At 44.3% G+C, this 26,136-nt stretch overlaps 1 protein-coding gene across 1 annotated transcript in view; it reads left to right on the forward strand.

The window, feature by feature from the left end:
• Positions 1-26,136, forward strand: part of cop1 (COP1 E3 ubiquitin ligase) — a 266,597-nt gene that overhangs the window by 176,130 nt on the left and 64,331 nt on the right. Inside the window, exons 2-4 of the mRNA XM_041207802.1 lie at positions 3,852-3,964; positions 20,480-20,537; positions 23,224-23,338. Of these exons, the coding sequence (XP_041063736.1) occupies positions 3,852-3,964; positions 20,480-20,537; positions 23,224-23,338 (286 nt within the window). The remainder of the gene's footprint in view (positions 1-3,851; positions 3,965-20,479; positions 20,538-23,223; positions 23,339-26,136) is intronic.

Genomic DNA, 26,136 nt, shown 5'->3' on the forward strand with positions numbered 1-26,136 from the left:
CACCTCCTCAGTAAAAAAAAAATCTGAGCTGCATTTTGATCTCGTCCAATCAAGTTACCCAGGCTAGTTGTCAGGCAGACTTCAGAACAGGTCACGTGAGCCCCTTCATTTATTCTAAATTTAAAGGTTCTGTCCCAAAACATCATCTTATAAACCTCATAATTGTAACATGCTTACTTAGAATTTTATAATAGTTTAGTATAATTTTCTTTTGTACACTTCCTCTGTTAATAAAGTCAAGGAGCCCATTTGCTTTTTTAAGAATTGTCTCAACTTCAAAGATTTGTGTGAATACTCCCCATATCTCTCTGTTCCTGCACCCCCTTTAAAATTGTACCATTTGGTTTATATTGTCTCTCCACATTCTTGCTACGAAACACCAATTAATTTGATCCTGATTATTGTCTTTGAAAGGTTCCTCCATAATCAACATTAGACTGACTGGTATGTAAAGACCACCTTTATCCCCCTCTCATTTTGGCATCACCCTGTCATCATTCCCTTATCTAAGAAGGATTGGAAGATTTTGACCACAGGCTGTACAATTTCCAGCCTTACTTCCCTCAGTGACCTAAGGTGCACCCCATCCAGGTTGAGTTCACTTCACTTCACTAAGGACTGCAAGCCTTTTCAATACTTTTAAACCCAAGCCACCTAATTACCACCCAATTAGCCTACACTTAATCATCAGCAAAGTGATGGAAGGTGTTGTCGCCAGTGCTATCAAGCGGCACTTAGTCAGCAATAACCTGATCACTAATGCTCAGTTTGGACTCTGTCAGGGTCAATCAGCACCTGACTTCATTACAGCCTTGGTTCAAATGTGGACAAAAGGGCTGAACTCCAGAGGTGAGAATGATTATCCTTGACATCAAGGCAGCATTTGACCGAGTGTGACATGAAGGAGCCTTAGCAAAACTGAAGTCAGTCAGAATCAGGGCAGGTGGGGGGTAAACTCTCCGCTGGTTGGAGTCACACCTAGAACATAGGAAGATGGTTGTGGTTGTTGGAGGTCAATCATCTCAGCTCCAGGATATCACTGCAGGAGTTCCTCAGGGTAGTGTCCTCAGCCCAACCATCTTCAGCTGCTTCATCACTGACCTTCCTTCCATTATAAGGTCAGAAGTGGGGATGTTCACTGATGATTGCACAACGTTCACCATTCGTGACTCCTCAGAAGCAGCCCATGTCCAAATGCAGCAAGACCTGGACAATATCTAGGCTTGGTCTGATAAGTGGCAAGTAACATTTGGACCGTACAAGCATCAGACAATGAACATCTCCAACAAGAGAGAACCTAACCATCACCCCTTCACATTCAATGGCATTACCATCGTTGAACCACCCCACTATCAACATCCTGGGGGTTACCATTGAGCAAAAACTGAATTGGACTAGCCATATAAATATTTGTGGCTACAAGAGCTGGTCAGAGACTGGAAATCCTGCAATGAGTAACTCACCACCTGATTCCCCAAAGCCTGTCCACAATCTACAAGGCAAAGGTCAGGAGTGTGATACAATATTCTCCACTTGCCTGGATGAGTTCAGCTCCAACAACACTCAAGAAGCTCAACACCATCCAGGAGAAAGCAGCCGCTTGATTGGCACCCCAACCACAAAAGTTCACTCCCTCCACCACCTACACATTATGACAGCAGCGTGTACCATCTACAAGGTGCACTGCAGGAATTCACCAAGGCTCCTTAGACAGCACCTTCCAAACCTGCAACCACTACCTTCTAGAAGTTCAAGGGTAGCAGATACATGGGAACACCACCACCTGCAAGTTCCCCACAAAGTCACTCACTGTCTTGACTTGGAAATATAGAACCGAAGTAAAGTTACAGTGCAGAAAGAGGCCATTCAGCCCATCTGTCTGTGTTGGTTAAAAAGAGGAAAAAGGAACAAGCCACTGATTTTAATGTCACTTTCCAGCACCTGGCCCGTAGCCTTGGCAGATTATATCACTTCAGATGCAGATCCAGGTTCCTTTTAAATGAGTTGAGCATTTCAGCCTTAACCACCACCTTAGGCAATAAATTCCAGGCACCCACCACCCTCCGGCTGAAAAGGTTTTCCCTCATGTCTCCTCTAATCCTTCTCCCAATCACCTTAAATCTATGCCCCCCTGGTAATTGACCCCTCAGCTCGGGGAAACAGGTTTTTCCTGTCTACTCTATCTAGGCCCCTCATAATTTTGAACACCTCAATTAGGCCACCCCTTAGTCTCCTCTGTTCTGAGGAAAACAACCCTATCCTATCCAATCTCTCTCCCAGCTGGAATTTTTAAGCTGTGGTAAAATTCTTGTAAATCTCCTCTGCAGTCTTTTCAGAGCATTTGTGTCCTTCCTGTAATGCGGTGGTCAGAACTGTACACAAAATTCCAGCTGTGGCCTAACCAGCATTTTATATAGTTTCATCATTAAATCCCTGCTTTTGTATTCAATACCTCGTCCAATAAAGGAAAACATTCCATCTGCTTTCTTGACCATCTTTCCACCTTGTCCAGCCACCTTCAAGGACCTGTGGACGTGCACTCCAAAGTATCTCATTTTCTCAACCTCTCTCAATAACTTCCCGTTTATTGAGTGTTCCCTTGCTTTGTTTGCCCTCCCCGTATGCATTACCTCACACTTTTCCAGATTGAATTCCATTTGCCACTTTTCCGCCCACTGAACCAGACCATTGATATAATTCTGGAGACAACAGATATCCTCTTCACTATCAATTACACAGCCGATTTTTGTATATCCTGCAAATTTCGCAATTAAGCCTCCCTTCTTTCATTGTCGCTGAGTCAAAATCCTGGAAAACTCTCCCAGCAGCACTGTGGGCGTACCTACACCACATGGACTGCAGCGGTTCAAGAAGGCAGCTCACCACCACCTTCTCAAGGGCAATTAGGGATGGGCTATAAATGCTGGCCTAGCCAGCAACACCCATGCCCCATGAAAGAATAAATAAAAGAAAACTCCTATTTATGTATTTTTATCCTATCCACTATCACTGCAACCTCCTCCTTTACTGTGACAAGGGCAGAATTCTCTTTAGTCAGGGCAGATAGAATGTACTCCATGTACCTCAGCCAGACCCTCTACCTCCAAATAATATATTTTTCATCCCTATTTGGTCCCACTCATCCTTTGACAATCCTTTTACAATTTATGTTTATAATGAGGCTTTTGCGTTCCCTTTTATGTTAGCCTGCTGATCCATTCTCATATACACTCTCGTCCCCTCTTTTTCCCTTCCTCTGTTCTCTTCCCAACTTTCTGCATTCAGCTTGTTTCTCTACCCAATTATATACCTGATTTTTATCATAAACCTCTTTTTTCCTGTTTTCATTTAATCTCCAGCTTTGGATACCCTTCCTTTCTCCTCATGGGAATGTGTCGACTCTGTACTGGAGCTATCTCCTGTCTCAAAGCCCTGACTGTTCATTTACTGTTTTACCTGTCGAGCTTTGATCCCAACCCACTTGGGCCAGACCTCTTCTGAACTGACTGGTCTTAGCTCTCATCCACTTCAGTATTTTCACACGAGTTAGTTGCCTTGCCTTTTCGCATAAGCCCTCTAAACCTAATGTGTTTTTGGATGGTATTACCTAGGGGGCAGCACTTAGATGAGAAATAGGAGGAAGGCCAATGGTCAATTGAGAATCCAGAAGCAATGATGTAGGCACTGTTTTTCACAAATGAGCAGCTTCGTTCTTTTGCATGGTGCCCTGTCCAGTTTTGGTGTGCACGCTGAGATATTGAATGGGGTACTTGGCATGTGTGGAGTGACATTATTTTCAGTCACTCAGAAAAAAACAGTAGATTGAGCGCTAATATAAGGATGTCTTCCAGGGGCTGATATTTAATGAGGCGACTGGTCTGTATTCTCCTGTCAGTGAATCGACTCACGTGCCGAACCTGGACAGTACTGTGCCGCAGTTTGAAGCACCATCCCCTTCACACAGGTACTACTCATCACATTTATCAGTTTGCATGTCAGTGAGTTATGTTTCAAATTTAGAAAAAGTATGAAAACTGCTTTGTTTAAATGCTTCCCAGTAAATGCAACCAGTCCCACGTCCAACAGGACCTCCATCAACCTCATGTACCAAAGATTGACCACCCGCCTGGCGCCCAGACCCCTGCGCCCCACCCGCCTGGTGCCTTCTGCATTATTTGGTCCTTTCAAATGCCCCATGAGTCACTCTCCCAGGTTGTAATCGATGGAGAGTCGGAGATGACTAAATGAGTGTATGTTCTCAGTTACAGCTTCCCACTTCTCAACTGTACAACTTTCCCCATTCACAGCCACACCTATTCACCCTCATCTTCTCTCTGTCATGTCCACTCACTCAGTCTGTTTTATTTGGATTTCTCCACTTTTAACCAAATCAACTCACTGCTTTTCTCAACTTAAAACAAGAATTCTTTGGAAACACTGATCCCATCCATTTCTCAGATTTAGCCCATCTTCTTCCTCTGTCACCCATTCCCAAGGTGCTCTATCCCCACTGATATCAACTCACCACCTTCTCTTATCCCTTATATCCTCTCTCCACCTATTCACTGTCTGTCTATTCCATCTATCTCCAGACATACGTCCAATTGTCTCATGACCTCAATTACACTGTTCTTATAAAATCCTTCCCTGGAAACAGCCCTTTTATTTACTTTTTAGGTGACAAAGTGTCCTGACTTCTATGCTTACTATCGTCATTGCCATTTAATTAGCAAACTTTTATTCTAAACTTTTATGACAGTGGAGAATTTGACTGAATCAGTGTTGTCAAAGCTGAAACCGTTGAAAATTTGAGTTAGCTAACCCGGTCTTTCTTAGAGCAAACAAACCTAATTTCCCGAGCTCTTCCCTGGACATGACCTTTTGACGTGATTGGTGTGAAGGATTCTCTCTCGCTGACGGCCATGTTTGCTGCTGTGGCTATAAGTAGATGGTGTGAATAGATATTGGAGTGACTGAGGAACTGCCCCATGGCGTGGGGGCTGGGAGGATTTGGTGGAGGGCCTTGTTCAGGACTCCTGTTCCCTCTGAATCAGGGCATAAGTTTTCTGTTCTCAACGCAAAGGAGATGTTTTAAAGCAGAAAAAGCTGCAAACGGTCAGCAGGGAAAAGGTGAGATGAATCTTTCCAGTCAATGGCTCTTTGAACTGGAAGATGTTGCAGATGAGCAGGCTATTAGAATGAGCAGACCCAGTGCAGAAGAGACAAGGGTAAGAAATTACTATGTATGAAAGAAAGGCACTAAAGAATGATCCTTAGAAGGATGAGATGGAAATTAGGAGCTGACTAAATGGGAGTAGGGATAATAGTGTAAGATAAAAGGAAACATAATGAGAGAAGTAAGAGAAATGAGGAGGGGAGGCGGTGGCTTAGTGGTATTGTCGCTGGACTAGTAATCCAGAGACCCAGGATAATTCTCTGGGGAGTCGGGTTAAAATTTAGATGGTGGAATTTGAATTCATTATAAATCTGGAATTAAAAGTCTAATGATGACTATGAAACCAGTGTCGATTGTTGTAAAAAACCTATTTGGGGGTTCACTAACGCCCTTTAGGGAAGGAAATCTGTCAACCTTATCTGGTCTGGTCTACATGTGACTCCAGACCCACAGCAACGTGATTGACTCTTTAATGTCCTCTGAAATGGCCCAGCAAACTACTCAGTTATGGCAAACTGCTGCAAAGTCTCAAAAAAGGAACGAAACCAGACAGACCACCCGGCATCGACCTAGGCACCGGAACCGACAACGGCAAACTCAGCCCTGTTGACCCTGCAAAGTTTTCCTTAATAACATCTGGGGGCTACTTGCCTGGAGGAGTGCAGCTCCCACAACACTCACAAAGCTTGACACCATCCAGGACAAAGCATCCTGCTAATTGGCACCACATCTACAAACATTCACTCCCTCCACCACTGACACACAGTAGCAGCAGTGTGTACCATCTACAAGATGCACTGTAGGAGTTCACCAATGCTCCTTAAACAGCACCTTCCAAACCTACTATCTAAAAGGACAAGGGCAACAGATGGACGGGAACACCACTACTTGGAAGTTCCCCTTCAAGTCATTCACCATCCTGACTTGGAAATATATCTCACTTCCTTCACTGTCGCTGGGTCAAAATCCTGGAACTCCCTCCCTAACAGCACTGTGGGTATACCTGCACCACATGGACTGCAGCAGTTCAAGAAAACAGTTCAGCACCAGCTTCTTAAGGGCAACTAAGGATGGGCCATAAATGCTGGCCTAGTTGGCGAAGGCCACATCCCATGAATGCATTTAAAAAAACACAAGATGCAGACAAGACATTGATTGGAGGACTTCAAATAACGGATGAGGAGAGTAGCAAGGAACAAGCTCAAAGAGCCCAGGATTGTGCTGGTAGAAAGAAGGCACTGGGGTGCAGACCACTCTGCCAGCTTTCCTTCCCAATATCTGACCCACAGCTTACTCCACTCCGGCAGCATGTGTACACCCACATACCATACACTCCCTAGCTGTTGATCCCTGCCATGGATTGATCTCTCGTTCGCAGCTAAACCTGCACTTCAGAGCTCTGACACTGTGCTGCTTGTTAGAATCATAGGACATTTACAGCACAGAGAGAGGCCACTCGGCTCATAGTGTTTGCGCCAGCCAAAAACCGAGCCACCCACCATAATCCCACTTTGCAGCATTTGATCCGTACCCTGCAGTTTACAGCCTTGTTCCGCTGCCCTCTAACTTCTACCTTGGCATCACTCTGGCTTGACTTTATCCACCCCACTATATTCCTTATTGATCTCAATTTCTCTTTGCGTTCCTTTTAGAATAAAGCTTACTAAATCTTTCCTAACTGCGAGTCATACAATTGAAACAAGTGCACAGGAAAAAGCCATTCTGGTCAAAGCACCTTCTGGAGCTGTCAAATTCTACTTCCCTGCACTTTGATTCATCCTTCTATATTCTTCCTTTTGATTTTTATTTGAAATTCAGTGTAACCTCTACCTGACAAGACTGTTGCTCGTCTCTCTGATGTCTGGGATCAGCTTTCTCGATTCCCTCTGTGCTGCCTCCGAAGTGACCAGAGTTGTACCCAGTTCTCCCCTTGTGTGAAGCACTTAAGTCAGGTTCTCTGGATTTAAATGCCTGTTGTTGGTGAAGATGATGTGTTTTGTGACATGTCTTTAACTCAAGTCGTGCTCAGGATTAAACATTCCTATTCCACTCTGCCTTCTGAGCCGTGCAATGGCCTCTGCCCTACAAGGTCAATCCTTCCCCGAGCCTCCTGACCAGAAAGGAAAATGCAATTGGAAACCTGATCTGCTCAGTGCAATGTGGTGTACCCACACCACATGGACTGCAGCGGTTCAAGAAGACAGCTCGCCACCATCTTCTCGAGGGCAATTAGGAATGGGCAGTAAATGCTGCTCCGCCATTCCATGAGATCATGGCTGATCTGATTGTAATCTCAACTCCACCCTCCCACCTACGCCCAATAGCCTTTCACCATCTTGTTTATTAAAAATCTATCTACCTCCGCCTTAAAAATTTGACGTTATGGGGAGTATCAAAAATATGTTGCTTAAACTTTGTCCTTGGTTGAACTTGGTGAAAACTGTATTCTGTACACGGGTGCATTTGTTGTAAAATAAAGTTTCTCAGTTTGCAAGCACCTTCATGTCACTGGGATTCTCATGAGTCCACCTTAGTGATTTTACAAGAAGCATGTAATTATCATGTCCAGATCCAGCAACTGTGGATCTTACTGTTCCAGCCTTGAGCCATGCTATCACATCCCCATTCATTCGGCAATAAATGGATGCTCCTGATCGTGAGGAATGTAAGGACCACTTGTAGAAGTGTCAGAAGAGCTGGAAAAATATCAAATGAACACAGGAAATTTTTAACCCGGTCGCAGCTACTTGGGATCCGATGTGCATTGACGTAATGGCAATTGAAATTATTTAGAATCTAAAAGTCAACCGAACAAAAACAGGGAGAATTAGTGGAAAATATCAAATGAGCTTGTTGCCCAGAGGAGGAGAAAGGCAAAAGAAAAGGCAGCCGGAGTCACTGTGGAGAGTTTCCTGGCTGGTGTGTTCCAGGAGGTGATTGCTCCCCAGACAGTCAGAGTTCAGGATGGTAAGTGGAAGAGTAGGAAAAGCTAGGAAGTGCAGGAATCTTTGCGGTCTGTCTTTCTCATACTGGAACTCAGCTGGAAGTGACGACACCTTCGTGGAGTGCAGCCCAGGCCATGACACCGATGGGCAAGGGACAGTACAGTAGAAGCATCATAGAGTACAAATGCAGTCATTACGGGAGATTTGATAGTTAGGAGGACAGATGGGCATTTTAGTAATTGTCATCGTGAGTCCCGCATCATGTGTTGTCTTCCTGGAGATAGACTGAAGTATATAACAGGGTGCAGAATATTCTACAGGAGGAAGAGAGTGAGCTGGAAGTTGTGGTACACATTGGTGCCATCCACATAGGGAATGCAGGCATTGAGATCCTGCCGTCAGATTTCCAGGGGTTAGGGAGGAGGTTTAACAAGTAGGACCTCAAAGGTATTAATCGCAGGATGCCATGAGATCCACTGCCATGGCCAGTGCCATGTGCTAGTGAAGATAGGGAGGATCAGTGCATGGTTTGAGGCATGGGTGCAGGAGAACACACAGTACAAGGAGGAGGAACAGGCCCCTCGAGCCTGCTCCACCATTCAATAAGATCATGGCTGATCTGATGGTGACAAGCTGAGTGAATGGGCAAATGCATGGCAGATGCAGTATAATGTGGATAAATGTGAGGTTATCCACTTTGGTAGCAAAAACAGGAAGGCAGATTATTATCTGAATGGATATAAATTGAAAGAGGGGAATGTGCAACAAGACCTGGGTGTCCTCGTACACCAGTCGCTGAAGGTAAACATGCAAGTGCAGCAGGCAGTAAAGAAGGCAAATAGTGTGTTGGCCTTCATAGCCAGAGGATTCGAATACAGGAACAGGGATGTCTTGCTGCAATTGTACAGGGCCTTGGTGAGACCACACCTGGAATATTGTGTGCAGTTTTGGTCTCCTTATCTGAGGAAGGATGTTCTTGCTATAGAGGGAGTGCAGCGAAGGTTTATCAGGCTGATTCCTGGGATGGCGAGACTGACATGTGAGGAAAGACTGAGTCGGTTAGGATTATATTTGCAGGAGTTCAGAAGAATGAGGGGGGACCTCATAGAAACATATAAAATTCTAACAGGACTAGACAGGATAGATGCAGGAAGGATGTTCCCAATGGTGGGGGAGTCCAGAACCAGGGGTCACAGTCTGAGGATACCAGGTAGACCATTTAGGACTGAGATGAGGAGAAATGTCTTCACAGAGAGTGGTGAGCCTGTGGAATTCACTACCACAAAGTAGTTGAGGCCAAAACATTGTTTTCAAGAAGGATTTAGATGAAGCTCTTGGGGTGAAAGGGATCAAAGGATATGGGAAGAAAGTGGGAGCAGGCTATTGAGTTGGATGATTAGCCATGATCAGAGTGAATAGCGCTGCAGGCTTAAAGTGCCGAATGGCCTACTCCTGTTCCTACTTTCTATGTTTCTTTGACCTCAATTCCACTTTCCTGTCCGGCCCCCATAACCCTCGACTCCCTTGTAGATCAGAAACCGTTCTAACTCAGCCTTAAATGTGGATAGGAGGGAGGGCTTCATATTCTTGGGACTTTGGGACCAATTCTGGAGCAGTAGGGACAGGTTGCGCCTCAACAGGACTGAGATTAATGAACTCATGAGAAGGTTCACTCCTGTGGTTGGAGGGTTTAAACAAAATTGGCCAGGGAATTTGTATCAATATATGGAAGTAAAAATGTTGTTATGTAAAGGAGTGAGAAGTGTTGGATAGCACTCGAGAAGGAAGTGGTAAATTAAATAGAAGCAGACGAAGGAAATGAAGAGAAAGAGAAAGTCAGGTTTACAATGCATGTATGTAAATGTACAAAGTGTGGTGAATAAGGTTACTGAGTTACAAGCACAAATGGCCATGTGGGAGTAGTAGAGGCAATGACGGAACCATGACTTATCAGTAATGAGGACTGGATGCTTAATATTAGAACCATAGAAAAGTTACAGCACAGAAGGAGGCCATTCAGCCCATCTTGTCCATGCCAGCCGAAGGACAACCAGGTGCCTTTTCTAATCCCACCTTCCTGCACCCGGCCCCTAGCCCTGCAGCTTACACCAGGTACTTCTTAAAAGAGTTTAAAGTTTCTGCCCCTACCACCAACTTGGGCAGCGAATTCCAGACATCCACTACTCTCTGCGTAAAAAAGTTCTTCCTCATGTCCCCCTACACCACTTACCTTGAATCTATGTCCCCTGGTTCTAGAATTCTCCATCAAGGGAAACAATTTTACCCTGTCCACTCTCTCTATTCCCCTCATAATTTTGTACACCTCAATCAAATCACCTCTCAGCCTTCTTTGTTCCAGGGAAAATAACCCCAGCCTATCCAATCTCTCCTCGTAGCTACATTTTTCTAACCCCAGCAACATTCTTGTAAACCTCCTCTGCACTCTCTCCAGAGCTATTACGTCCTTCCTGTAATGCGGTGACCAGAACTGCACACAGTACTCCAGTTGTGGCCTCACCAGTGTTTTATACAATTCCAACATTATATCCTTACTTTTATATTCTATACCTCTGCCAATGAAGGAGAACACTCCATGTGCCTTCTTTACAAAACAAAAACAGAATTACCTGGAAAAACTCAGCCAGTCTGGCAGCATCGGCAGAGAAGAAAAGAGTTGACGTTTCGAGTCCTCATTACCCTTCCACAGAACTGAGTGAATATAAGGAAAGGGGTGAAATATAAGCTGGTTTAAGGTGGTGGGGGTGGGGGGGAGAGACCACCAGCCCCTCTTCCCCCTCCCCCAGCCCCCAAAACAACCTAAACCAGCTTATATTTCACCCCTCTTTATATTCACTCAGTTCTGTGGAAAAGTCATGAGTACTTGAAACGTCAACTCTTTTCTTCTCCGCCGATGCTGCCAGACCTGCTGAGTTTTTCCAGGTAATTCTGTTTTTGTTTTGGATTTCCAGCATCCGCAGTTTTTTGTTTTTATGCCTTCTTTACAACCTTGTCTACTTGAACTGCTGCCTTCATTGACCTGTGTACTTGTATGCCAAGATCTCTCACTTCATCTACCCTTCTTAGTATATTCCCATTTATTTTGTACTCCCTGTAACTGTTTGACCTCACTAAATGTATGACCTCACACTTCTCTATGTTAAAATCCATCTGCCACTTTACCGCCCACTCCGTCAACCCATCGATATAGTTTTGGAGACTTTGGCTATCCTCTACACTATCCACTACTCGGTCAATCTTTGTGTCATCTGCAAATTTCCCAATCGTGCCTCCCACGTTTACATCCAAATCGTTAATATATAACACAAACAGCAAGGGTCCCAACACCGAGCCCTGTGGACACCTGAGACAACTTTCCATTTGCAAGGGCATCTATCGACCATTACCCTTTGTTTCCTGTTATAAAGCCAACCTTTTATCCAGTTTGCCACACTACCCTGAATCCTATGGGCTTTTAATTTCCTGTCCAATCTGCCATGTGGGACCTTGTCAAATGCCTTGCTAAAATCCATGTACACAACATCTACTGCACTACCTTCATCAACCCTTCTTGTCACTTCCTTAAAGAGATCAATCAAATTTGTGAGGCAAGACCTTCCTTTAATAAAGATAAAAGCAAAAAACTGCGGATGTTGGAAATCCAAAACAAAATAAAAATACCTGGAAAAAGTCAGCAGGTCTGACAGCATCTGCGGAGAGGAATACAGGTAACGTTTCGAGTCCATATGACTCTTCAACAGAACTAAGGAAAACTAGAAGAGAGGTGAAATATAAGCTGGTTTAAGGCGGGGGGGGGGTGCGGTGGGACAGGTAGAGCTGGATAGAGGGCCAGTGATAGGTGGAGATTGCCAAAAGATATCACCGTCAACACCTCTTTGTCCTTTTGTCTATGACATCTTAGCTTATATTTCACCTCCTTTCTATTTTTCCTTAGTTCTGTTGAAGAGTCATACGGACTCGAAACGTTAACTGTGCTTCTCTCCGCAGATGCTGTCAGACCTGCTGAGTTTTTCCAGGTATTTTTATTTTTGTTTTTGCTTCCTTTAACAAATCCATGCTGACCATCCCTGACTAGTCCATGCCTTTCCTCATGACAGTTAATCCTATCTCTCAGGATTGATTCTACTAATTTTCTCACCACCAATGTAAGACTAATTGGCCTATAATTGTTTGGCATTTCCTTTGATCCCTTTTTAAACATTGGAACTACATTTGCATTTCTCCAGTCCTCCGGTACCTCCTCTGTGAAGATTGGAAAATCATCCTCAGAGCATCTACAATCTCCTCCCTGACTTCCTTTAGTAGCCTCAGAAACAATCCATCTGGCCCTGGTGACTTATCAACTTTCAAGGATCTCAACCCTTTGAGTACTTCCTCTCTGTGACTATCCCATCCAATATCTCGCAGTGTTCCTCCTGGCCTACTATATCTACACGCTCCCTTTCCTTCATAAACATGGAGACAAAATATTCATTCAAAACCCTTCCCACAGCCTCTGCATCTACACACAAGTTTCCATCTTCATCTCTGATAGGTCCCAATTTTTCCTTAACTAACCTTTTAGCATTAGTGTATTGGTAAAACATCTTTGGGTTATCTTTAACTTTACTTGCTAATCTTTTTTCATGCCCTCTCTTTGATTTCCTTATTTCCTTTTTTACTTCGTCCCTGCACTTCCTATATTCATCTAGGCTATATGCAGTGCTTAGTTCTTTGTGCCTATCATATACTTTCTTTTTCTATTTGATCTTCCCCTGTATTCCTCTAGACAACCAGGGAGGTCTAGATTTGATAGTACCACTCTTATTTTTGGAGGGGATATGTCTACTTTGTACAATTAGGATCTCGCTTTTTAGTGCTTCCCACTGGTTTTCCACTGATTTATCTTCCAACAGTGCTGTCCAGTCCACCTCAGCTAAATCCCTTCTCATTTCTGCAAAATTTGCCTTCCCCCAGTTCAAGACTTTTACTCCTGCCTTATCTCTGTCCTTTTCCATGGTAATGCTAAATCTAACTGAATTGTGATCATTGAAGGATATAAAGTGTTTAGAAAGGTTAGAAAAGTAAAATGGAAATGTTGGGTGACAGTACTGATTAGAGAAGTGATTGCAGTGTTGGAAAGAGGGGATGTCCGTGAGGAGACAGGGACAGAATCCATTTGGTTAGAGTTCAGAGGCAAAAGGGGAATGATCACATGACTGGGGGTATTCTATAGACTCCAAATAGTGAAAGAGAGATAGAGGAACAAATCTGCAGGGAAATGACAGAGATGGGCAAGAACTATAAAGTGTGATAGTGTGGCCTTCAATTATCCAAATATTGTTTGGGATAATGTTAAGAGTAAAGAGAAGGGATGGAGAGGAATTTCTGAAACCTGTTCAGGAGAACATCTCAGATGCTCATGGTCCAACTAGAGGAGGTGTTGCTGGATCTAAGAACAAAACATAAAAAGTAGGAATAGGCCATTCAGCCCTTTGAGCCTCACCAGCCATTCAGTAAGGTCATGGCCGATCTGAATGTGGCATGTTACAATCCCTGTGGCAAAACTGTAAACCAAAATAACCAAATTTCAAAATGACCCCCAAATGAAGAAATTGCCAACAAGATTTTGATCACTTTTTGTAACTTTATTTTAGACAAATTGGAGCCAAAACAAATTAAATGAATTAACAGGCAAATGATACTTCAGATAAAAAGATAAATTTCACTTTAAATAATCGCTAAAACAAAGATATGTTTTACACAACCACAAGCATTTGCTTCACTCTCTGCATAAATGTGGCACTATATAGCTACACAGTTCTGCAATATGCTTTTCTTTATTCATGCAGGGTAGGTCAGGGTCCTGTCTGACAACAGCTTCCACATCCGAGTTTCACAGGTACATTTATCATCAGCAAAGCACACATCTACGAACCCCATCTCCCTTAGGTCACAGCTTTCCAGTGTTCCTTTACAACCAACCAACCAACCAACCCGGTTCATGGCCACTCCTGGGAAAACACCCAGCTCTTCAGCATCTCCAAGCTATTCACTCTGCTTTCCACATTTTAGACCTTTTTAGCCAGCTCTCACATCACTTTCAATAGCTCCTGTCTCCTTTTCTGCCAAACAGAAAAAACTGACCTCTTCCTCAGTGATTTGCTGCTTCTCACAAGAATTCTGTGTTCCTCTTTCTGTCTCTGTCTGCTTTCTATTTGTGTCTACATCTGTCCCTTCATCCTCAAGCTCCTTTGCTTGCAGCTCTCCTTTGTGTATGTTAGCCACATGTTTTTTTTTGTTTAATTCCTTCCTGTTGGTACTGCTTCCAGGTCAAGGGTTGCCAGGTTGCACAGACAAAGTTTCTTCTTATCCAGGAAAATTACAATTGATCCCTTTACAATTGATGTAAACACTTCAAAGTCCTTTTCAAACATTCTTAAAAAAAATTACAGATTCCACAGACATTTTAAATAATTTTTTCTTACTGCTTTCCACTGCTTTCTGGGTCAATGGTCGTCACAACCTCAACTCCTGCCCTTGCAGAACAAAAATCTCTAACCCAGCCTTCATTATATGCAATGGCACAGCTTCCACTGCTCTCTAGGATAGTGAATTCCAAAGATTAACAACTCTCTCTGAGAAAAAAATTCCTCCTCATCTCCATCTTAACTGGAAGACCCCTTATTTTGAAACTTTGTCCCTTAGTTCTAGATTCCCTCAAGGGGAAACATCCTTTCAGCGTCTACCCTGTCAAGCCCCTCAGAATCTTGTGTTTCAATAAGATGACCCCTCATTCTTCTAAACTCCACTCTGTACCGGCCCAGCCTGCTCAACCTTTCCTCTAAGACAAACCACCTTTGCCCCAAGAATCAGCCGAGTGAACGTTCTCTCAACTGCCTCCAATGCAAGTACATCCCTCCTTTAATAAGGAGACCAAAACTGTACACAGCAAGTGTGGTCTCCCCAACACCAAGTACGGTTGTAGCAAGATTTCCCTACTTTTATGCTCCATCTCTCTTGCAATAATAGCCCACATCCCATTCAACTTCCTAATAACTGATGTACCTGCAGGCTAACTTTTTGTGATTCATGTTCCAAATTCCTCTGTCCAGCAGCCTTCTGTAGCCTACTTAAATAATATTGTACTTAATGAGTACTCTGCATCTGTGTATACTAAGAGGATGATGACAAAGTGTCAGTGGTAGAGGTAATGGGTGGGTTGAAAATGGAGGGGCTGATGTTGGTGGAAAGACTGGATATGCTTAGTGGATAAGTCACCTAGTCCAAATGGCTTACATCCCAGGTTGTTAAAGGAAGTGGGAGGGCTTGTTGCAATCTTCCAATCTTCCCTAGATACAGGGAGGTGCCAGAGGATTGGAGAGTCGCGGAAGTGGCATCCTTATTCAATAAAGAGTGTAAGGACAGTCCGAGTAACTACAGGCCAGTGAGTTTAATGTGAGTGCTGGGCAAGGTTTTAAAACAATTATCGGGGAAAAACCCAACAGACAATTTGAGAGGTTTGAGGTAATTAAGGAGAGCCAGCATGGATTTGTAAAGGCAGATTGTGTTTGACAATCAAATTAAATTTTTTGATGTAACAGAATTTTGGGAATGCAATGGATTTTATCTATATGGATTTTAGGAAGTCTTTAACAAAGTACCATGTAAAAGATCCCAGATGGGATCTACCCAAGAGTACTGAGAGAGGCAAGGAGGAGATTGCTGGGACCTTGACAGAAATCTTTGTATCCTCACTGGCTATGGGTGAGGTCCCAGAGGACTGGAGAATGGCCAATGTTGTTCCATTGTTTAAGAAGGGTAGCAGGGATAATCCAGGAAATTACAGGCCGGTGAGCATTACGTCACTGATAGGGAAATTATTGTGGAGAAGATTCTTTGTGACAGGTTTTGCTATCATTTGGAAGCAAATGGGCATATTAGTGAGAGGCAGCATGGTTTTGTGAAGGGAGGTCATGTCTCTAACTTGATTGAGTTTTTCGAGGAAGTGACAAAGATGATCGACGATAGAAGGGCAGTGGATGTTATTTACACGGATTTCAGTAAGGCATTTGGCAAGGCCCCTCATGGCAGAGTGGTACAGAAGGTAAAGTCGCACGGGATCAGAGGTGAGCTGGCAAGATGGATACAGAATTGGCTTGGCCATAGAAGACAGAGGGTAACAGTGGAACGGTGCTTTTCTGAATGGAGAGCTGTGACAAGTGGTGCTCCGCAGGGATCAGTGCTGGGACCTTTGCGGTTTGTAGTGTACGTAAATTATTTGGAGGAAAATGTAACTGGGCTAATTAGTTAGCTTGCAGATGACACTAAGGTTGGAGGAGTTGCAGATAGTGAAGAGGATTGTCAAAGGATACAATGCGATATAGATCAGTTGGAGACTTGGGCGGAGAAGTGGCAGATGGAGTTTAATCCGGACAAATGAGAGGTAATGCATTTTGGAACGTCTAATACAGGTAGGAATTATACAGTACATGGCAGAACCCTTAAGTGCATCAACAGGCAGAGGGACCTGAGTGTACAGGTCCACAGGTCACTGAAAGTGGCAACGCAGATGGATAAGGTAGTCAGGAAGGCATATGGCATGATTGCCTTCATCGGCAGGGGTATTGAGGATAAAAGCTGGGAAGTCATGCTGCAGCTGTATTGAACCTTGGTTAGGCCACACTTGGAATACTGCGTGCAATTCTGGTCACCATGTTACCAGAAGGATATGGAGGCATTGGAGAGGGTGCAGAGGAGGTTTACCAGGATGCTGCCTGGTCTGGAGGTTATTAGCTATGAGGAGAGGTTGGAGAAACTCGGATTGTTCTCACTAGAGCGACAGAAATTGAGGGGCGACTTGATAGAAGTTAACAAAATTATGAGTGGCATGGACAGAGTAGATAGTCAGAAGCTTTTTCCCAGGGTGGAAGAGTCAATTACTAGGGGGCATAAATTTAAGGTGAGAGGAGAAAACTTAAGAGGAGATGTGCGGGGCAAGTTTTTTACGCAGAGGGTAGTGAGTGTCTGGAATTCACTGCCAGAGGAGGTGGTGGAAGCAGGTACGATAGTGGTGTTTAAGAGGCAGCTTGACAAATACATGATTAGGATGGGAATAGAGGGATACGGACCCCGGAAGTGCAAAATGTTTTAGTTTGACCAGAAAATATGCTCGGCACAGGCTTAGAGGACCGAAGGGTCTGTTCCTGTGCTGTACTTTTCTTTGTTCTTTCTTTGTTCTTTGTTAACAAAAGAGGCTCATGGAATATGAGGGTGAGTGTCAGCTTGGATAAAAAATTAGCTTAAGGGCAGAAAACAGCAAGTCAAGGTTAAAAATGGGTGTTTGTTTCAGACTGGAGGATGGTAGATTGTGTTGTTTGCCAAGCTTCAGTGCTAGGACCACTGCTTTTTTGAAAAAGAAATCTATAAATTACTTGATTTTTGGAATATAGAGTAACATTTCAACATTTGCTGATACCAAACTTGGTGGTGTGGCAGGCAGTAAGGATGATGCCAATCGACTGCAACGGGAATAGGCCAGCAGAATGGACAGACAAGTTGAAGATGGAATTTAATACAGAAGTGAGAGGTGATGCATTTTGGCAGAAAGGATAGAGAGAGGCAATCTAGGCTAAATGGCACAATTCTAAAGATTGTGTGGAACAGAGGGACCTGGGAGTTCATGTGGATCGATCTTTGAAGGTGACAGGGCATATCGAGAGAGTAGCTAGTAAAGCATATGGGATCTTGGGCTTTATAAACAGAGGTATTGAGTACAAAAGCAGGGAAGTTATGCTGAACCTTTATAAAGCTCTGGTTAGGCCCCAACTAGAGTATAGACAGAGGTGTACAAGATGATGACAAGTTTGGTTAAAATAGACAAAGAAAAGCTGTTCCCATTTACTGATGATACAAGAACTAGGGAACACAGATGTAAGGCTTTGGTCAAAAGATAAAGGGGAAATGTGGGGAAGAAGATTTTTATACAGCGAATGGTAATGACCTGGAGGAACTCCCTGCCCATGAGGATGGTGAAAGCTGAGGTTATGAAAGGTTTCAAAAGGAATTAGATGGGCAAGTAAAGGTAATGAACTTAAAGGGCTTCAGGGATGCTGTGGAGAATGGAACTGAACCAGCGTGAGCTTGATGTGTTGAATTCCATGCTATTAAGCTTATAACTCTGACTGTGAGCTTTCCAATGCTAAATTTTGGAGGCTGTTGAAGAATGAGATGGGTGCAAGCGGGAGGAAAAGTTAGAATGAACTCCGTTTGCAGTTAGAATGAAGAGATGCAGCGGTGCAATTTTGAGACCAACAAGTGGCAGAAACAGCAGCCTCTCTCCCCGGAATCAACAATTAGTCCGCGAGCTTGTGAAACACTAACTTTTTTTACATTTTGAATTAGCTTCCATATTTTGAAGAGGGAGATATTGTTGGGTTTCTTTTGGGATATTTAAGTAGTTAGTTGTTAATTAAAGGTGGGACGAAGATGTCTGGCCAAATCATCTCTCAGAATCACAATTGTTACAGCACGAGATGGCCATTCAGCCCATCGGTTCTCTGAAGGAACCTTTTCCCCCTTGGCCTTGCACATTCTTCTTTTTCAGATAACAGAATTGTCTCTTAAATACGTTGTTTGAACCTGCCTCCACCCACTCTCGGGCAATGCTTTCCAGATCTCAACTATTTGCTGCATTGGGGGGAGGTGGTGGCGTAAGGTAGCGTCATTGGACAAGTAATCCAGAGGCTGATCCCCTCGGTTCAAATCCCACTATGGCAGCTGCTGGTAATTTAATTCAACTAATAAAATCTGGAATTGAAAGTAACGGTGACCATGGAGCTATGGCCAATTGTCATAAAAACCCATCTGGTTCACTAATAGCCTCCAGGAAAGGAAATCTGCCATCCTTGCCTGGCTACATGTGACTCCAGATCCAGGGCAATGTGGTTGACTCTTAACTGCTCTCTGTAACGGCCTAGCAAGCCACTCAGTTCGTGGGCAATTAGGGATGGGCAGTGAGTGCTGGCTATAATAAGGATTAATAAAAAGTTAGTCTATACCCTCCCGAATAACACCAGCAACTTGCTCTGCAGGTAAATCAGACCAGGCTCTGTACAGGTCCTATCTCCCCTAAAACTGGTCCCAATATCCCAGGAATCTAAAGCCTTCCCTCCTGCACCATTTTTCCAGCCACACATCCATTGGCTTTTTCTTCCCATCTCTATACACACTTGTGAATGATACCGTGAGTAATCCAGAGGTGATTATGTTTGAGGTCCAGCTTGCTAATTTTCTACTTAGGCCACTAAATCCTGACTGCAGGATCACATCCCTCTTTCTGCCAGTGTCACTGGTACCAATGTGGACCACAACTGCTGACTGTTCACCCTCCCTTCTCAGGGTACTCTGCAGCCGTTCAGTGACATCCTTGACCCTGGCACCAGGGAGACAACATAGCATTCTGGATTCACGCCTGTGGGTGCAGAAACCCCTGCCTGTTCCTCTAACTATTGAATCCCCTATCAATATTGTTCTTCTAGTTGTCTTTGTGCTCCCCTTACAGCCGAGCCACCTGGCTCTGGCTGCACTGCCCAGATGAACCATAACTTACATTATGTTCTGTGCTTTTGGTCTATGTATATGTCCTATTAGTCACAACAGTGCTGCTTCCTCCCATGAGTGCTCTTGCATTCAGAATACTGCCCAATTTTACACTGCCCTATTCCGGAAGTATACATACCCTCTCCTGTCTTTTCCATATAATCAATTTCTCTTGAAGGTAGATTGAAATACTGGGTGAGATGAGGCAGCTATGAATTTCTTTATTGACGCACTGTGTTTCAGACAGCAGAGGAACAGTCAAAGCAAGTTCACAGAACTACAATTCATGATCAAATGCAAAAAGGGAAAAAGTAAACCCTGTACTCTGTTTCATGGGTTGCTTGACTTGTATTTGACCTTCCTCTTCTTTCAACAACCCCCCATAACCGTTTAATATCTCACTCTCCTCCTCACTCCCCACACCCTTTTAATATCAGACCCAGTCTAATCCCACTCTCCTCACTCCCCACACCTTTTAATATCCACCCAGTCTAATCCCACTATACTCCTCACACCCTTTAATAATTAGACCCAGCCTAACCCCACTCTCCTCATTCCCCACACCCTTTAAAAACCAGACCCTGTTTAATCCTACTGTCCTGTCCTCTTGATAGAAAATATACTCAATCTTAGGGCTCTTTATGGGGCTTTTTAACTAGGCTTTGTGATGGTCTGTGTTTAGGATGAAACTTCCTTTCTGTTTCTGTCCACTGTAATATAAATGAATATTGAGTCATTGTTCTTGTTCTGTCTATTTCAGCAGTATTATAGACTCAACAGAATATTCCCAGCCTCCGGGCTTTGGTGGAAGTTCGCAGGTAAGCTGGTGAAGTTATAATGTGTTTGCATGTTGCGGGGGTACAACAATCTTTTTTCAATATGTTTAAAATGCAGTTTGGTCCATGATGCAGGATACTTTCTTGATTGGATCCATTGGGCATGTTGCCCTGGCCCAGGGTTTGGGTCCATTGGACTTGTTGTTCTGGTCCAGGGTTTGGATCCATTGGGCTTGTTGCTCTGGTCCGGGTTTGGATCCATTGGGCTTGTTGCTCTGGTCCAGGGTTTGGATCCACTGGGCTTGTTGCTCTGGTCCAGGGTTTGGATCCACTGGGCTTGTTGTTCTGGTCCAGGGTTTGGGTCCATTGGACTTGTTGCTCTGGTCCAGGGTTTGGCTCCATTGGGCTTGTTGCTCTGGTCCAGGGTTTGGCTCCATTAGACTTGTTGCTCTGGCCCAGGCTTTGGATCCACTGGGCTTGTTGCTCTGGGCCAAGGTTTGGGTCCACTGGGCTTGTTGCTCTGGTCCAGGGTTTGGATCCACTGGACTTGTTGTTCTGGTCCAGGGTTTGGATCCACTGGGCTTGTTACTCTGGTCCAGGGTTTGGATCCACTGGGCTTGTTGCTCTGGTCCAGGGTTTGGATCCACTGGGTTTGTTGCTCTGGTCCAGGGTTTGGATCCACTGGGTTTGTTGCTCTGGTCCAGGGTTTGGATCCACTGGGCTTGTTGCTCAGGTCCAGGGGTTGGATCCATTGGGCTTGCTCTGGTCCAGGGTTTGGATCCACTGGGCTTGTTGCTCAGGTCCAGGGGTTGGATCCATTGGGCTTGCTCCAGTCCAGGGTTTGGATCCATTGGGCTTGCTGCTCTGGTCCAGGGTTTGGATCCATTGGGCTGATGACTTCAGGGTGACCTGTGGGATGTTGCTCAATGATCTGAGGGTTTGGGTCATTGGCATGTTGCAGTAACATGGCTGGACTACAGGTTGGATGTTGGATTTTGCTGTGTTTTTCTCTGGAGGCTGGGCCATGCGAGCGTTTACTTCCACCCGACAACACATAGGACCTTGGTTTCTGATCTCATCTGAAAGACATGTCTATAATAGTGTAGCACTCCCTCAGTTACTGTGCTGGAGTGATTATGATCTCAACTGTCTAAATTTGGCCTCAAACCCACACCCTGCTGATTCAGTAGTTAGTGCTACACCTGAGCTATAGCTGAAACCTTTAAAAGCGTTTGTTCCTTGTAGGATCTTTTAGGAGCCTTATCCTTGTTTTCAAATCCCTTCGTGACCTTGCCTTTCCCTGTCTTGGGAAGCTTCTCCAGTCCTTATAACAACCTGCTCTCTGGCCCGACCCCTTGACTGTGTGCCCCATCTTCACCGCACCCCTTCCCACCGCCTCGACATAGAGTACAAAACCAAGGAACTTATTAAGAATTTTTATAAAACATTAGTTTGGTCTGAACTTGAGTGTTGTGTTCAATTCTGAGCACCACACTTCAGGAAGGACGTGAAGACATTAGAGATAGAATTTACAAGAATGGTTGCGGGAATGAGAGACGTCATTTTGTGGTAAGATTGGAGAAGCTGTGGCTGTTCTCCTTGGAGAAGAAAAGCTTGCGAGGAGGTGTTCAAAATCCTGAAGGGTCTGGGCAGAGCTAGAGAGAAAGTGTTTCCATTGATGGAAGGGTGGTGAATCAGAGGAGATGGATGCCAGCTGTATTCAGTATGGAGCACTCTCGCCTCGGAGTCACAGTTCTGGGTTCGAGCCCCACTCCGGAGCTTGAGTATAAAAGTCAAGGCTGACCCTCCGGTGTAGCACTGAGAGTGCTGCACTGTTCAAAGTTCTGTTGTTTGGATGAGATGTAAAACCAAAGCCCAGCTGCCGCCTTAGGTGATTGTAAAAGATCCCATTGCACTATTCTAAACAAAAACAGCAGAATTATTCCTCCTGTTTAGGCCTATAGTTATCCATCATTTAACATCACAAAGCAGCTGATCAGGTCATTATCACATTGCTGTTTGTGGGATCTTGTTGTGTGCAAATTTCCTGTCCATTTCCCACAATACAACAGTTGACTACATTTCAAAAGTAGTTTGTGCAGTATTTTGAGAAATCCATTGGCCATCAAAGGCGTTATATAAATGCAAGCCTGTTCCTCCTTTGACCCACCCACAAAATAATCTTTTTATGAAGTGTGTGGCTACAATCAGGAGTGCACCATTTGAGAATGTGTTGGAGACTGATGGATTTGAAATTTTCCAAAGGGAATTGTTTAATTTTCTAAAGTGTAAGGATTAATGAGCTGATTCTCTTTTCTCTTGGATGACTTTGAAATGATGAAAGTTTTTGATCAGGTGGATACAGAGAGAATATTTTCAATTGTTATGAAGAGCAGAACTAGAGGCCGTCGATACAAGATAGCCACCAAAAAATCCAATGGGGTATTCAGAGACTGGGGAGAATGTGGAACTCGCTACCACACAGAGTGGTTGAAGCAAATCATATAAATACGTTTAAGGGGAAACTGGATAAGTATATGAGGGAAAAGGGAATAGAGACTTACGATGCTTGATCTGGATAAGGAAAGATGGGAGGAGGCTCAAGAGGGGCATAAACACCTGCATGGACTGGTTGGGCCGAATGGCTTGTTTCTGTGCCATATATCCTATGACCTGCTTTTTATTGTCTGAATGGATGGTGTTTTACAAATATGTTGTATGTGTGCAGGGAAAGAGACAAACATGGTACAATAACACACTGGCCTCCAGACGCAAGCGGTTAACTGCTCACTTTGAGGATCTTGAGCAGTGCTATTTCTCGACCAGGTTATCCCGTTTGTCAGGTAAAGATGCCTTCGTCCCTTTGACAATAAAGGTTTAATTTAACTGTGTATTGTAATCTTGGGTTTCTGTTTGAATGCTGCACCCTGCTTTGCTCGCTTTTACGTGCCCTACAAGTAACAAGTTGGGGGAAGGCCAATTTTAATAAGATCAGATATGAATTGCCCAGGTAAATCTGCATCAGAGCAGTGGGACTCATTCAAGAAGGAAATAGGGAGAGTACAGGGCCAACATATTCTATTAAAGACAAAGGGTGGGACCAACAAATCCAGGGAATCCTGGATGCCGAGGGATTTACAGGATTAGATAAAAAGAAAAAGGGAGGTTTATGGTAGATACCGAGGGCTTAAAACAGTGGAAGCCTTAGAGGTGTATAGGATGTGTAGGGGGGAAACTTAAAAAGGAAATTAGAAGAGCAAAAAGGGGGCACGAAAAACATTGGCAAGTAACATAAAGGAAAATCCAAAGTTAATTTACAAGTACATAAGAGTAAGAGGATAACTAGGGAAAGAGTAGGACCCGTTAAGGACCATAGTGGTAATTTGTGTGTGGAGCCGGAATGAATACTTTGTGTCGGTGTTCACAAGTGAGAGGGACGACTTGGGTATGGAAATCAGGCAGAAGGACTGTGATATAATTAAATAAATTAGCATAGAAAAGGAGGAGGTTCTAAATGGTCTGGCAGGCTTAAAAGTAGATAGATCTCCAGGCCCGGATGAAATGTATCCCAGGCTGTTGAATGAGGCAAGGGAGGAGATAGCAGGGGCACTGGCAATAATTTTCAATACCTCTCTGACCACAAGAGAAGGCCAGAGGACTGGAGGACAGCCAATGTGGTACCTTTATTCAAGAAGGGAGGAAGGGATAAACCAGGGAACTACAGGCCAGTCAATTTAACCTCAGTGGTGGGGAAACTATTGGAAGCAATTCTAAGGGACAGAATTAATCTACACTTGGGGAGGCAGGGATTAATCAAGGACAGTCAGCATGATTTTGTTAAGGGGAGGTCATGTCTGACCAATGTGATGGAATTTTTTGAAGAGGTGACCAGGTGTGTAGATGAGGGCAATGCATTTGACGTAGCCCACTTGGGCTTTAGCAAGGCTTTTGATAAGATCCCACATGGGAGACTGATAATGAAGGTAAGAGCCCATGGGATCCAAAGCAATTTGGCTAATTGGATCCAGATTTGGCTGAATGGCACGAAGCAGAGGGTGATGGTAGAGGGTGTTTTTGTGACTGGATGCCTGTGTCCAGTGGGGTTCCGCAAGGATCGGTGTTGGGTCCTTTGTTCTTTGTGATATATATAAACAGTTTAGGCTTGAATGTAGGAGGGTTGATCAATAAGTTCGCGGATGACACAAAAATTGGTGGGGTGGTAAATAGTCAGGAGGATATAGACGGACTGGTCAGATTGGCTGATCAGTGGCAAATGGAATTTAATCCGGATAAGTGTGAGGTGATGCATTGGGCAGGACAAACAAGGCACGGGAATACACGATGAATGGTAGGACCCTGGGAAGTACCGAGGATCAGAGGGACCTTGGTGTGCATACCTACCGGTCCCTTAGGATAGGTAGATAAGGTGGTTAAAAAGGCATATGGGATACTTGCCTTTATTAGCCAAGGCATAGAATATAAGAGCAGGGAGGTTATGCTGGAACTGTATAAAACACTGGTTAGGCCACTAGTGTATTGCGTGCATTTCTGGAATCCGCATTATAGGAAGGATGTGACTGCACGAGAGAGAGTGTAGAGGAAATTTACCAGGATGTTGCCTGGGCTTGAGAGGTTTAGTCATGAGGGGGGATTGGATAGACTGGGGTTATTTTCCCTGGAGCAGAAGAGGTTGAGGGGGACATGATTGAGGTATATAAAATTATGAGGGGCATAGATAGAGTAGACAGGAAGGAACTTTTCCCCTTGGATCAATAACCAGGGGGCATAGATTTAAGATAAGGGGCAGGAGGTTTAGAGGGGATGTGAAGAAGAATTTTTTCACCCAGAGGGTGGAGGGAATCTGGAACTCACTGCCTGAAAGGGTGGTACAGGCAGAAACCCTCAACATTTAAGAAGCATTTGGATGTGCACTTGCGATGCCATGGCATACAAGGCTATAGGCCTAGTGCTGGAAAATGGGATTAGAATAGTTAGGTACTTGTTTGACTGGTGCAGACTCGATGGGCCGAATGGCCTTTTCTGTGCTGTAGACCTCTGCCTCAAAAACAAGTGCCAGGCAATGACCACGTCCAACAACAGAGACTCTGACCATCATCCCTTGACATTCAATGGCATTACCATCGCTGAATCCCCTCCTGTCAACACCCTGGGGGTTTCCATTGACCAGAAAATGAACTGGACTAGCCATATAAATACTGTGGCTACAAGAGCAGGTCAGATGCTAGGAATCGTGCGATGAGTAACTCACCTCCTGACTCCCCAAAGCCTGACCACCATCGACAAGGCACAAGTCAGGAGTGTGATGGGATAGTCACCACTTGCCTGGTTGAGTACAGCTCCAACAATATTCAAGAAGCTTGACACTGTCTAGGCCAGCAGCCCATTTGATTGGCAACTAATCCACAAACATTCACTCCCTCCACCACCGACACACAGTGGCAACAGTGTGTACCATCTACAAGGTGCACTGCAGGAATTCACCAAGGCTCCTTAGACAACACCTTCCAAACCCACGACCGCTACCATCTAGAAGGACAAAGGCAGCAGATACATGGGAACAGCACTACTTCGAAGTTCCCCTCCAAGTCACTCACCATCCTGACTTGGAAATATATCGCCG

Source organism: Carcharodon carcharias, chromosome 16 (genome assembly GCF_017639515.1).
Source record: "Carcharodon carcharias isolate sCarCar2 chromosome 16, sCarCar2.pri, whole genome shotgun sequence".
NCBI classification, from domain to species: Eukaryota; Metazoa; Chordata; class Chondrichthyes; order Lamniformes; family Lamnidae; genus Carcharodon; species Carcharodon carcharias.